This window comes from Halichoerus grypus, chromosome 6 (genome assembly GCF_964656455.1).
Source record: "Halichoerus grypus chromosome 6, mHalGry1.hap1.1, whole genome shotgun sequence".
In the NCBI taxonomy this organism is placed as follows: domain Eukaryota; kingdom Metazoa; phylum Chordata; class Mammalia; order Carnivora; family Phocidae; genus Halichoerus; species Halichoerus grypus.
Window position 1 is genome coordinate 75,485,610 of NC_135717.1, and position 14,881 is coordinate 75,500,490.

The following is a 14,881-nucleotide window of genomic DNA, read 5'->3' on the forward strand; positions in this document are numbered from 1 at the left end:
TCCTACAACAAATATTTATTGTGTTATTATGTGTAGGAAGGTATCAAAAGGTACTAGGCTAACTCCTACTCATCCTATTCATTAAATGTCACTTCTTACAGGAAGTCTGGAAAACCACAAACCAGCACAGGGCCCCTATTATGTGCTCCCACAATCCTCTTCTTCCCTATCATTGTATTTATCATACCATATTATGGCTGCTTGTTCAATTTTCTGACTTTCCTAGCAGAGAGAATAAGTTCTATGAGGGCAAGGAACTCTTGCTTACTCAGTGCATCCCCAGCCTCAAGCACAATGCTTGAATGTAGTGGGTGCTCAATAAATGTAGGGATGATTAGAATGAAAACTCTGCACTGAGGGGTCTTATAATCTATTAAACAAGAGAAGAGCCAGTGCCAAAGACACAATGGGAGTTCAAAGGAGAAAAAAACAACTCTGGCTTGGTTTCCTGGAACAGGAATATTTGCAGTGACCTTGACGAATTTAGACATGCCAAAATGATCATTTTAGTTGAGCTTAGGAGCAATGTGAACAAGCGGCAGGAAAATTTAGGGCAAGTCCCACAAACAGCACAGTTTGCCTGACGTGTAGGCTCATGAAAAGCAGAGCAGATGAGACATCTGTGCCACCTACCTTCATCTTCCATGGGGAGGGGACCCTATGTTTTGCAGAATATCGAAAAAGAAATTCTAGAACCTTACAGTCCTTTTATAATTCCACTATAAGAAACCTTTTCTTATATCAATCTTATATTTCTACTTAATATTAGTCATTCCCTTTTGTTTTGCTCTCAGAGGACTAAGATCAGCTAATTAGGACCCTCTGTAGAAGGAGGCTTTGTAGCTTCAAAAATCATTCTGAAGTATTGTAAAACTGGCATATTATCTAGGGAAGGAACTGACACAGACCAGTGGTATATGCCATGTGAAAACCTGAGACCAGTCCACATCCCCTGTGGTCAAATGCCACACAGTTGCTTTCAGGAAGCATATTATTACCAAATTATGTCTAGTTGTCAGGTTGGGCTAACAAATTACCTATATTTTAGGATCTAGGTCAAAGATGGCAAATAAAAAGTAGATCCACAGTGTTATGGAGGAATAACTAAAGTAAGAAGAAATGTGATTCATAAAAGATTGCTTGAATTATCTCTGCTCAAAACCCTTCAATTACAGCATATTTGTAATCACTCAGAACAAAGAAAAGATAGCAAGCCAGAAACAGCAAGAACAAAAACTTGACCTAAATTAACATCAGTGAGTGAAAGTAGCTCAAGAGAGGGGGCTCAGATTATAGGCACTGCATTTAGGGCAGCAATAGGGATGACATAAGACCATCTTTAGGAATGGCAGGGGTGTGCGGTAAGTAGACTCCCAGCCTAAGAGACCCACTGGTGTCCGAAGGCCCTTAGGCTTTAGCTGACCTCAGGGGCAAGTGTGAGAGACAGTTAAGGAGTTTTAATCTGGTGCATAACCACCTACTCCATTTTCCCATTCTTCCACAGTTCATTATGTGGGAGAAATTCTAACAGGAAGACACAGACAGGGGAAATGTCAACAACGGCCACAGATAGCGTTACTGGTCCCTTGGTGGCCAAAGGGAAAAAGAGCAGTTGGTCCACTTCCGCCCCCAAGGAAGGAGCAGTTGGGTCCACCCACCCCCATCATGGGTCCTGAATTCACCAGTTATTTCCCCCTCAGAAGTTATTTTTAACTTTTCATCTTCCTGTCAAGGTCACTCAGAAGCCCCCTCAGAAAGAAAACTCAGCAACAGCAGTGGCCCTCTAGCTCTGCATGGCCTGACCTGAGCCTGGAAGCTTCCTATGAAAACTCCTCCTCATTTAGCCAGCACCTGTGCCCTAGCTACTGCCGAGGGAAGTTCTGGTCATCAGGGCTCCTCTGCTGTTCAGAGGCATGTACCCCCACAACGTCTGGGGGAACCTGTCCTTAGTAATGGGAAGGGCAGATGCAGCAGTGACTCCAGAAGTGGTCTGAGGTCAGAAAATAAGTATGGACCCTGCAGAGCTCAGCCACACCTGCCTACATGGGGGCAGTTTGCAGAGGACTGCAGACACAGAAGCAGTGTCCCTCTCGCCCCCCCAGACACTCTCCCCTCCCCTCTATTTTTTTGAGGAAACATGCTCTTTGTTGCCACTTCATGCCTATCCCCATCTGAACCAGTGCTCCCTGGTTCAGAAGGAATGCAGTTAAGGAGGCTGCGCTGCAGATGTTCTCACCTCCCCATAAACCCAGACACTCTCTCTGTGCCCTGGTATCTTTGACATGGGCTTGGCTTGGGACACCTGGCCAGGAGTCTCCATCCCACTTTCTCCAAAGGTGTCCTAGTCTCAGTTCCCAGAAGAACTGCTTACTGGAAGGACACTGGGAGCAGATGGGAATGCTCAGTTATAGGATTAGTTATACATTTCTTACTCAGAACCTACATAAATGCTGAATCTAATTCTTCTTCACACAGAAGCAGCCTTCTCCCTCCAACCCCCACAAGGGAAGGGAATCCTGGAGGGTGGCTGCCTGAAACAATCTGTTAAAGTAAAGTTCTTTCTGCAAGGGTAGGATTCTTTGGGTCTTCGTTTATTAGATGTGTCATCCTAGCCTTTCAGGAATGGGTCAAGAGATTTTTAAAAAGAGGTTCTATGAGTAGGAAATGGCCAATAAAAAATGTTTTCCCATTAAGACAATGCTGCCCATGTAACTAAATATTTTAAACACAACCTGTTTTACAAAACTCAGTTTCAAAATAAATAAAAGATATTCTCTTTTCAAAATATTCAACCACAGGTTTTCAGTTAAACAGCCACATTTAAAATAAGGTTTTACTGTTAAACATTTTTATTTACCAGATATTTTCAGAAACTTGCCTATTGAATATATATCAAAGTTTGCTCAGAGGGCTAGATTACGATCCTTGACTCCCCTGTAAGCCTCCTTTAGGCTCTACTCTGAGAGTTACTACGGCATTCAGGTCAAAATTAAAACATGCAAGAGAAAACACTTTGAAAATTATACAGCACTACATTCTAGATATTATAAATATTAAATATCAAATTCTGAGTATGCTGCCTAGGATTTGCTTCAGAATAATGGGAAGTGAGGGAAAGGGGAATAAATGAAGCAAGACTTGTCCTAAGTAGATAATTGTTGAAATTGGATGAGGCATATACTGGGGTTCATTATATCATTCTCTCCCCTTTTGTATATGTTTGAAATTCTCCACAATAAGAAGTTTAAAATAGTAAAGCTAGGTGGAGCCTTGGAAATTGTAACCATAACCCCTCTTCATTTTGTAGATGAGAAAACCAGTCCAGAGAGGTTAATCGACCTTCTTGAAGCTCGCTGCAGAGCCAGGAGTCAAAATTCTTCTCTGGGCTTCTTCTATGACCTCACATCAGGGACCTCGGACAGGAATGGATTCCTTTGGCCACTATCACCAATATCCCCCAAGTTCTTCAAGCTCCCAGGTGGGTCTGCCAGCATGCTCCAGAGAGAGAGGCTGCTGGACAGACCTCTAGCTAGAAACAGGGCTGGAGCCAGAGCTAGAGGCCCTGGGCACTTTCCAAACACAGCAGAGGCTGGGGGAGGAGCGGAGTTTTCTCGCCTGCCCTGCTCGGTCACCTGACACCTAGAGCAAGAGTGCCCAGAGAACTGACCTTGACTTAGGAGACTTGCTTATTCTGTCCCCCTCCTCCACCCAACCCTCCCAACCCACCTCCCCGCTACCAAAATACCAGGGCTCTGAACAAGGAGAGTCTGGGTTTTCAGGCATTCAGGGAAGTGGATCGGGAACAATTTTACCCACTCCCGGGGGAGAGCGTTGGGGGGGGGGGCGGGATTCTAGAGGGCCTGGAGAGGCCCCCTCCAGCAAGTTAAGATCTGCGTCTGCAAAAGGAGATAGATTTCGGGGAGGGAGAAAGGAGCCGCCGCTGAGCCTTAACCATGATAGTAAACAAAAAGAGGTCTGAGGTCCCCTTGCCTTCGGGAGGGAGACTTCTGTGTGCCAAAAACCTTCCCATTTCGACAGCTGGAAAAACTGGGGAGTTGGAGTGGGTGCTAGGTGTCTGGGAGGCTGAGAGCACTCCAGTTTTAAATGCCCCCCCAAACCCAAGCTAATGTTCAGAGACGAGAAAGGAAAACAACCTCAAGCGTGGGGAGACTGTGACGCCCTAAGTCCTCTGTCACATTCTGGGGCTCTCTCACATTTGATTGGATTTGGGGACCTAACTGCACCCACTCCCCCAGCCGCCGGGGCCAGCTCACCCATCTGGAATCCCTGGACTGTCTCCTACTTACCCCACTCTAGACCCTGAGCTGCCCGTCTGGGGATCCCTCAGAATCTCACCTCTTCGGCGCGGGCTTCCCAAGTCCTCCCTCTCCTCACCTGCGTGCGCAAATCTCCCTTAGGTCCCTTTGAGGGGCGATTCGCCTCAGGTCTCTACTTTATGTATATTATAAAGGGTACTGGCACGGGTGTCCTCCGCCCGAGGGTACGGACCCCCTCGACCCTGAACTGACACCCCAAGAGACTTCAAGCTCTGCAGATCCAAAGCGATGGATCCATTAGCCCCCGCGTAGATATGGCTCTCCGCTGGGTGCCAGCCCCGCGCCCCAGATCCCCGGCCCCCAGCCCCGGGCCCTGGAAAGGCTCACCATCGCGGCTGCTCTCCTCGCCGGCTTGCCTCCCAGCTGGGCCTGCCCACCCCAACTGCTCTAGATACAGCCGCCTCCGCTGTTGTGACACACCGGGCGGGAGGGGGCCGGGGACAGACATGCGGGGCCAGCAGCTGCCCTGCAGCATCACAGTGCCCAGGGAGGGGAGGGACCAGGGCAGGTCACAATTGCTCCTCCCCGCCCACCCCCGGCTCAAATCCCGGGGCAGCAGAGGTGGCCCCACCCCGCCTCTGGGTCCACCCTCAGGCATCTTGGGCGCTGTTGTGCTGGGAATTGCGCGGTTGGGTTCCTAGCGCTTCCATGGCTCGGTGGGGGAGGCAGTCCTATTTATTAGCAAAGCGCACTTGTACACTCTGTGTGAAAGCTGCTTAGGAAAGAAATGTAAAAGTGCTGCTAAACAAAATGTTCATCACTGCCCAAACTTTCATTCTCTCCCTGCTGCCAAACACTAGCCACCTGACTGGGGTTTAGTTGACTGCAGTCACCCTAAACCCAGGAGAGCACAAGCCTCACTGCTAGGAGCGGGCTTCCAAGCTCAGCTCTGTTTCTTACCTGCCTGTGCTCGAGCAAGTTGCTGAGCCTCTGCTCTAGTAACCTGTTTCTACTTCCATCAAAGCCTATGTGGTCACTGGAGAGTTAACTGAGATAACATAGATAAAGCCATAAAGCTCCTGGTACACAGCAGGTGCTCGATACTTAAGCTGTTTCTGTTTCTACTGCTCTATCAGTGTACATCACTCCTCCACCATTATTTTCAAATCTCTTTCTTGATCCATTTATCATCACTCCCTCTTCCTACTTTTAAGCCCAGAATGTACTAAATGATACAAGAGTTCTGGCTTCCTCTTTGCCCAATAATAGGACCTCCTCTTGGTAGCCACAATGATGTTGAAGGGCAAGGGATTTCCTCTACTTTCTAGTTGGAGAGGGCTGGGGGCAACTGGGTCTGGCCTTGGTAAGAGCCCCTCTTTTTACACTTCAGATGTTGGCAACATTATTAAACCTCCATCCACTTTCCCCAGCAGAGGCCAATCAATCCCTGCTAAAACATGAAACCCAGTCTCACATCCCACTTTTCTCAGGCACCTGACCACCAACCATCGAGTCACTCCAGGCAAATTAATGGCTTTTCTGCATGATACTACTACACAGAGCTGCTTTGACAAAACTACTACACTTTACTCACTGATACATAGAGTACTTATTAGATTACGAGTTGAATTTTTGTCTGTCTTATAATGTAAGATCCTGAAAATTGAGAATCATGATTAAGCTAACTCCCAAGCATATAATGGTAAATGCTCAATAAAGGATGACTATTACTAACTATATATTTCTTTCTCTTCCAAATCCCATAGCATATTCCATTACTTCTTCCATTACATTTATTACTTTCCACTTTGGATTCTAGATATGTGTGGGTGTGCATGTGCTTAAACGTTCCTACAAAATTGGAACACCTTAAAGGCAAGGATTCTGTTGTCCTCCCCATCAAAAGTAGCTAGTTGAGCCTAGGTATTTACTCAAAGGATACAAAATTATAGATTCGAAGGGGTACATGCACCTTGATGTTTATAGCAACATTATCAACAATAGCCAAACTATGGAGAGAGCCCAAATGTCCATCAATTGAAGAATAAAGAAAATGTGGTGTATATATACAATGGAAAATTACTCAATCATCTAAAGAATGAAATCTTGCCATTTGCAATGACATGGATGGAGCTAGAGTGTATTATGCTGATATAAGTCAGTCAGAGAAAGACAAATATCATATGATCTCACTCATATGTGGAATTTAAGAAACAAAATAGATGAACATATGGGAAGGGGGAAAGGAAAAAAGGGAGAGAGGGAAACAAACCATAGAGACACTTAACAACAGAGAACAAACTGAGGGTTGATGGAGGGAGGTGGGTGGGGCATGGGCTAGACAAGTGATGTGTATTAAAGAGGGCACTTGCTGTGATGAGCATTGGTGTTGTATGTAAGTGATGAATCACTGAATTCTATTCCAGAAATCAATATTGCACTATATGTTCACTAATTAAAATTTACATTAAAAAGAGACCTGCTATGTGGCCATAGGATTGACAACAGACCCAATATGACTGGCCGTTCATGTATCTGCCACACAGAGGAGCGAGAGCCCCACAAAGTTACAGAGATCAGTAAGGAATAGCAAAGACAAGACTGAGAACAGCTGGGTTTGGATTTCCTGGAAATCCTGGGACAGAGGCCAAGACAGAATGCAGGGAGCAAAGTTGAGTGGTTGTTAGATCAACAAGCCCATGATGAGCTGCCCAAGGGTCAGTGTCCATGAGCCAGGCGCGGACACAGCAGAGGCTGGGGGTGGGAGAGAGCTGTCTGGGAGATCCGGATCTCTCAAAGCTCCTGAGCACCTACCCTTTCAATCAATTTCACTGATATTTATTGAGTATCTACAATGTGTCAGATACTGTCTAGGTGGGGGATATAGAAATAAATGCATCAGACAAAAAAAAAGTAGCTAGTTGAATGTATCAAAGATGCTCAATAAACATTGTTGAATAAAATGATTTTTGAGTTCTCTTTGTGAACCACTAAATTAAGAACCAGGTTCTTAATGTCTCATTATGACAATACTAGTGATTATGATGATGGCCTTTGAACTTTGTCATCCTTCCTTTTATGGGGTTTGGGCTGGAGGGAGCCATGACTACCCCATAAATGCTGGATTGTGCCCCCCCCCCCCATTCCTATGTTGAAGTCCTAATCCCCACTGTGACTATTTGGAGACAAGGCCATTAGGGAGGTAATTAAGGTTAAATGAAGTCACTAAGAGTGGGACCCTAATCCAATAGTCTGGTGTCCTTATAGGAAGATGAAGTGACACCAGGAGTTCACATGCACAGAGGAAGGCCATGTGAGGACACGAAAAGGAGGCTGTATATAAGTCAGAAAGAGAGGTCTCACCAGAAACTGACCCTGCTAGATGTTAGTCTTGGATTTCCAGGCTCCAGAGCTGTGAGAAAATTCATTTCTGTTTAATCTACCCAGTGTGTGATATTTTGTTATGGCAGCTGGAGCAGACTAAGACTGTGGCCTTGAGTCTTTGGAATAAAAAAAAAAAAAAAAAAACCTTGTTTCCTTTTAGTTTTTAAGTCCTCTGTCTTAAAATTATTTCACTTGTGGTAACCCAGATCTCATTGATAAATCCCCATCCCACTTCCACTCTATGCCTTTTATCCCTGAGTAGAAGTTTGGAAAGGAGGAAGGACATGTTTTTTCAGTCCCTGTGATGATTATTATGTGTCAACTTTACTGGGTCATAGGATTCCCAGATATTTGGTCAGAAAATTATTATGGGTGTGTCTGCAAGGGGATTTCTGAATGAGATTAACATGTGAATCGGTAGACTGAGTAAAGCAGACTGCCCTTGATAATGTGGTGGGTTTCACCCAATCAAATGAAGACTTGAAGAGAACAGAAAGCTAAGTAAGAGAGAACATCTGCCTACCTGACTGCTGGGCCAGGACATTAGTCTCTTGCCCTTGGACTAAAACTATACCATCAGCCCTCCTGGGTCTCCAGCTTGCTGACTGCAGATCTTGGGACCTGTCAGCTCACATAATCTTGTGAGCCAATTCCTTAAGTAAATACTTCTCTCTCTCTCTCTCCCTCTTGATAAAAATGATAACAAAAATACTAGTGATTATATTTATATTTATGAGAAAACAAGTTCCTATTCAGTGTAATTTAGGCCTCATAAAGAAATTACTCCACATCCCCGTTACTACATATAAGTGTATTTCTTGTATGAATTTTTGGGCTGTGAAGTCACATTCTCAAATATAATCATTATTGTGATAGCCTAAAAAGTTGAGCCACATCAATATGAGTAGGAGGTAAGGTAATTTCTATCAGTCACCCAAGAGAAGAGTTAGTCTTCATGATATTTATATATTTATTATTTATATAATATTTATTTACACTTACATCTAATATTTGCTGACACTGAGTACTTTCTATGTGCCGAACACTATGCTAAGGACTTATCTCTTTTATTCCTTACCGCAAACTTCTGAAATTAAAAATTTTATTATCCCATTTTACAGATGAAGAATCTGACTTAGAAATGTTAATGTCAATCGTGGGGTGCCTGGGTGGCTCAGTCGCTAAAGCATCGGACTTTTGGTTTCAGCTCAGGTCATGATCTCAGGTTCGTGGGATTGAGCCCCGCGTTGGGCTCTTTGCTCATTGGGAGTCTGCTTGAGATTCTCTCTCTCTTTCTGCCCCTCCCCCCCTCAAATAAATAAATTAATAATAATAAAAAAAAGAAATGTTAACTGAATCCTGATCACAACTGTTAAGAGGTAGAGCTGGGGTTTGTACTCAGGGAGTCTGGTACTAAAGGCTAAGCTCAAATGTTCCATCATTACCTATAAACTGGAATTGGAAGGGCAAACTGCAGGTAGAGAGGACTTCTCCTCATTCTCTTAGCTTAGACTTTGAGAGTCCACATATCTAGGTTGGTGCTCCCAGGGGTTATGTATTAAAGATGGAGTTCCCATGTGGAGGAAGACTGGGAACCCAGAGGAAGAGATATAAAAAAAGATCTGTTAATTTCCAGGCACCTACACTGATGGGAGACTACAAATTCCAGAGAGAAGATTAGATTTTATCATCAGATTATCTAAATTTAGGTATTCACCATATTTACTTAACTTTGGTTATCCTCTAGCCTTCAGTACACTTGCACATACATATTAATAGTCCAAGCCGTTTCTCCTCTGCTGCCTGGTACTAAAAAAAGGATGGGAATCTTTGGCCACAGTAATCACAGATGAAATGGGTCCCTTTGAGGTCTGCATGGTTGCAGCCACCATAATCATCAAGAGACCATCAAGAAGGTGAGTCTCAGGATAAATTTGGAGTCACACAATCCAGCTTACCTTCTCCCGGGCAAGTCTCCTTTCAAAATCAACCTTAGAGTCTGGGTTGTTTTGTTTTAAGCTGGGGAAGGCAGTATTTTCCTCTTGGCCCTGATTCTTCCCCTGCTCACACTTCTCCCAACTGGTTGATACCAGAAATAGCACCTTTCAGTGTATCATCTCCATAACTTTAGCTTTTAATCCCTGTTAAACTTAGCTCTCCTGGGAGTGGGCAGCCTTTTAGGCTAACATCAGCCAGCCACATAGAATTCAGCAGAAAGATGAGGCAGTGAGAATGTGAGGCAGTGGGCACTTAGGCCTGGGGGTCAAAGACAGACTAGCAAATTGCAAAGAACACTGAGGTTGGGGAACTAAGAAAAACTAATGTCCCTCACAAGTGGGCTCAAGCTGATTAGAGGCCAATGTGGAAGCCCTTACCCTCATTGCAGCTAAGGTTCTGTTAGAGATCAGGTAACCACTTTCTCAGCTGCCAGCCCCTAAAAAAGCATCAACAGATCTGTGTGGGATAAAGTGGCACCATAGGAAAGATAAGGCAGTTGAGTCATTACCTTCTTGAGTCTTACCTTCTTGAGTCTTAACTATAGACTATTCTGTCTATAGTTAATTCTTTACTTGTTAGATAGTTAATTCTTTACTTGTTAGCCTCCTGTTGGACACTGAAACAATTAGTTATCTCTTTTTTTTGTCCAGTTATTTCACATATTGCCATGAGTATTGCAAAGTGATCCAATCTCTCTGGACCACACCCTGGCAGTATGTTAAAAGAGCTGGAAACCTGTTCTCACCACTGACGTTAAAATTGACTTTGGAAAATTATCCCAAGAAAATAACAGACAAGGAAAATAATAGTACTGTCACGTGGCATTTTCATACGCATCCGTTTAGAGCTGCTATTCATATTAGCAAAAAAGTCAGAAAGAACTGAAATGGCCAACATATTAATAGGAAGGAATACGGGGCACCTGGGTGGCTCAGTCGGTGAAGCGTCTGCCTTCAGCTCAGGTCATGATCCCAGAGTCCTGGGATCAAGCCCTGCGTCGGGCTCCTTGCTCAGCAGGGGTCTGCTTCTCCCTCTCCCTCTGTGCTTTCTCTCTCTCTCTCTCTCTTTCAAGTAAATAAATAAAATCTTTAAAAAAAAAAATAGGAAGGAATACTATATGGCTACTAATGTACAGCAGTGGATTGAATTGTGGTCCCCAAAAGACATGTCCACTCGGAACCTCACACTGTTATTTGGGATACCAGTCTTTTTAGATGCAATTAAGATGTATCAAGATGCAATCATCTGGATTAGGGTGGGTCCTAAATTCAATGACAAGTTCCCTTATAAGCATCAGAAAAGAAGATAGAAACACAGAAGGCCAAATGAAAATGGAGGCAGAGATGGGAGTTATGCTGCCCCAAAGCAGTGAATATGAGGAGCCACTCATTTCTCCAGAAAGGGATTCTCTAGTGTCGTCTATGCTTTTTTCAAGCCCAGGTAGTATCTTTATAATCATTATTCTGAACTCTAGTTCCGACATCTTACTTATATCCATACTAATTAGGTCCCTAGCAGTCAGTACTGTCTCTTGTTCTCTTTTTTGGGGCGAGTTTTTCAATCTTGTCATTCTTGCAGAAAGTGGTCCCTTTTCTATTTGTAGAATTGCAGCAATTATCTTAGAGCTCCGGTTAAATTCACAGGTGTTCAGAATGATTTGATAGCTATCTAGCTGAATTCCAGAGGCCAGACAAAACTAAGGTCCCCTACTCCTCCACCATCTTCCTCCTTCTCCATGTGAGGAGCCACTCAGACCTGAAAAAGGCAAGGAAGGATTCTCTCCTACAGCTTTCAGAGACAGATGCCTTAATTTTGGACTCCTGGTCTCCAGAGCTATGAGAGAATAAAGTTCTGTTGTTTTAAGCTACCCAGTTTGTGGTAATCTGTGACAGCCACCCTAGGGAACAAACACAGATGGAAAGGAAGTAGATAATGTTGGAAACTGAGTAGATGATAATATTAAATGAAAAAGCTGCAGAACTCAAAGTAGTCCGTATGTGCTTGTGATAAACAAATATGAATGTATATCACAGAGAAGATTTAGACTAATTTTCATGGGTATTTTTTAGTAAAGTTGTTTGAATAAATAGAAAATATTTGATATGTTAAAAATATAATAAGTAATATGGACTGTTAGGAGCACCTGGGTGGCTCAGTCGTTAAGCGTCTGCCTTTGGCTCAAGTCATGATCCCAGGGTCCTGGGATCGAGCCCCGCATTGGGCTCCCTGCTCGGTGGGAAGCCTGCTTCTCCCTCTCCATCTGCATCTCCCCCTGCTTGCGTTCCCTCTTTCACTATGTCCCTCTCTGTCAAATAAATAAATAAAATCTTAAAAAAAAAAACAAAACCTAAAAATAAAGTCCATTCCATGTAGCACCAGAGCCAGGTTAGGACCCAGGCTATTTTTCACTCCAGTCAATTTGATTTTTGGTTTTTGACCCCAGTAATATTGCCTCATGAATCCATTTTTAAAACTCAAGTACCCACCAAAACCTTATCCACCTGTACCTGCTTCCCTGTCATGGACTCTTGTTTATAAAGTAGATTTACCCCTCTTGGTCCAGATGCCCCAGCCTTTGTCTTTAGCCAAACAAAATATTCTCTCACAAAAGGAACCCTTGTGCACTGTTGGTGGGAACATAAACTGGTGCAACCACTATGGAAAATAGTATGGAGGTTCCTCAAAAAATTAAAAACAGAATTACCATGTGATCCAGTAATTCTACTACTGGGTATTTACCCAAACAAATGAAAATACTAATTTGAAAAAGATGTATGTACCCCTATGTTTATTGCAGCATTATTTATAATAGCCAAGATAATGGAAACAACCCAAGTATCCAACAATAGATGAATGATAAAAGAAGATGTGGTATATATACATACATACATACATACATACATAATGCAATGGAATATTACTCAGCCATAAAAAAGAATGAGATCTTGCCATTTGTGACAACATGGATGGACCTAGAGTGATTTCATTTATATGTGGAATCTAAAAAACAAAACAAATGAATAAACAAAAAGCAGAAACAGACCCATAAATACAGAGGACAAACTGATGGTTGCCAGAGGGAAGGGGAGTGAGGAGAGGGGCAAAATAGATGAAGGAGAGTGGGAGATATAGGTTTTCAGTTATGGAATAAGTCATGGGAATAAAAAGTACAGCATAGGGAATATAGTCAATGGTATTGAATAGCATTGTGTGGTGACAGATGGTAACTACCTTTGTGGTGAGCACAGCATAACCATAGCATAAGCTGTCAAATCACTATGTTGTACACCTGAAACTCATATAACATTGTGTGTCACCTATACTTCAATTAAAAAGAAAATGGAAATATGGACACTGGGGAAGGTATGTGTTCTGGTAAGCGCTGTGAATTGTGCAAGACTGTTGAATCTCAGATCTGTACCTCTGAAACAAATAATGCAATATATGTTAAGAAAGAAAAAAAGAAGAAGAAGAATGTAGCAGGAGGGGAAGAATGAAGGGGGGGAAATCGGAGGGGGAGAAGAACCATGAGAGACAATGGACTCTGAAAAACAAACTGAGGGTTCTAGAGGGGAGGGGGTTGGGAGGATGGGTTAGCCTGGTGATGGGTATTGAGGAGGGCACGTTCGGCATGGAGCACTGGGTGTTATGTACAAACAATGAATCATGGAACACTATATCTAAAACTAATGATGTAATGTATGGGGATTAACATAACAATAAAAAAATTAAAAAATAAATAAATAAATAAATAAAAAGAAAATGGAAATATATATATGTATATATATATAGTACTAGTTTGAAAAAAAAATTCACTCACAAACTCAATTACCTCCTCACTCACCAGTCCTCACTCTCCTAAGTAAAGGTAAGGCAGACAGCATATTATTTTTTTCCCTATTACCTGATTATTTTAAATAGTTCAGAGAAAGTGTTAATTTGTAGTTGCCTATGTAACTATACACAGTTCTCTAGTGGATCATTTAAGTCTTACTTAATTCAACTAAATGGGCCTATATGAAAAGTCTATTTAGCCTTCCTATTTCATGCATCTATTTCAAATATTTTCTCTTTTTAAAAGATTTTATTTATTTATTTATTTATTTATTTATTTGAGAGGGAGAGAGAGAGAGCAGGAGCAGAAGACCAGGGGGAGGGAGAAGCAGACTCCCCACTGAGCAGGGAGCCTGACACAGGACTCAATCCCAGGACGCCAGGATCACGACCCAAGCTCAAAAATTTTCAACCTATTTTAATAAAAAGACTTAACCATCCTATTTTATAATATTAAATATTATGTAGTGTTTTCAGTACTCCACCCCATGTATAACACTTAATACTTTTCACAGTTTTTATAGACTTTTGATCACTTGAAACAAAATATTATAAGGCAGGTAATTTTTATCGCCATCTTTGAAGTGAGAAAATTGTGACCCAAGATTAAGTGATTTTTGCAGTTATAGAGCAAGTTAATAGCAGAGCCAGAACCAAAACCAGCCTAGACCTATTTCCAAAGATCCACATTAGAGTAACATATTTTCCTTTATCTCCCTCAAAATCATTCTAATTCTTTGAAAAAATAAAAAACAAGGAATAAAACAGTGTATATAACATACTACTACTGTGTTTGTAAAAAAAGAAAAAATAGGATCTATATCCATATATTTTTTAATATATGTACAAAGAAACTCTAGAAGAAGAAATTCAAAAATGAATAGCAGTAGCCAGTACTTGGGAGAGGAAGGAACTTGCTGGATGATAGACAGGAATGGAAGGTTCTTCACACTAGGCCTTTTCATACTTTTTAAAAAACTGTATGACTATACTGCATATTCAGAACTAAATATGTTCTTAAATAAACATACAAAAAAGGCTTGGCTCTTCTTTAAGTAGTTAGAGTCACCTGCAAAGCCTAGTTCCTGAGGTGAGAACCAGGAATTGGGGGAGGCTACCTGTTCACAGTTTGATGATGATGAATGATTTAACACTATGAATGAATGGATGATCTAACTCTACTAACTCTCCCCTCCCACATCTCACACTTAATTAATGGTAATGGTTAAGAATAACAAGCACCTGCTCACTTTATGCTATGAATTTTTTTACATGTTAGCACCATTTAATCTTCACAACAAACCAATGAAGTAAATATAATTTATATCATTTTGCAGATGAAGAAAGTAAGGCACAGGAAAGACAGTTTGCCCAAGGTCAAAGTTAGG

The 14,881-nt window shown here is 42.3% G+C and overlaps 1 protein-coding gene across 3 annotated transcripts in view; it reads right to left on the bottom strand.

Moving 5' to 3' along the window:
• Positions 1–14,881, bottom strand: part of TUBA8 (tubulin alpha 8) — a 35,022-nt gene that overhangs the window by 12,837 nt on the left and 7,304 nt on the right. Inside the window, exon 1 of one of the 3 annotated variants that reach the window (XM_036102458.2) lies at positions 4,665–4,821. The exons of 1 other annotated variant lie outside the window; for it this stretch is intronic. In XM_036102458.2, the coding sequence (XP_035958351.1) occupies positions 4,665–4,667 (3 nt within the window). In that variant the 5' untranslated portion in view covers positions 4,668–4,821. Of the gene's footprint in view, positions 1–4,664; positions 4,822–14,881 lie in introns of those variants that run through there. One more of the 3 variants, XM_036102459.2, reaches the window with a different exon arrangement.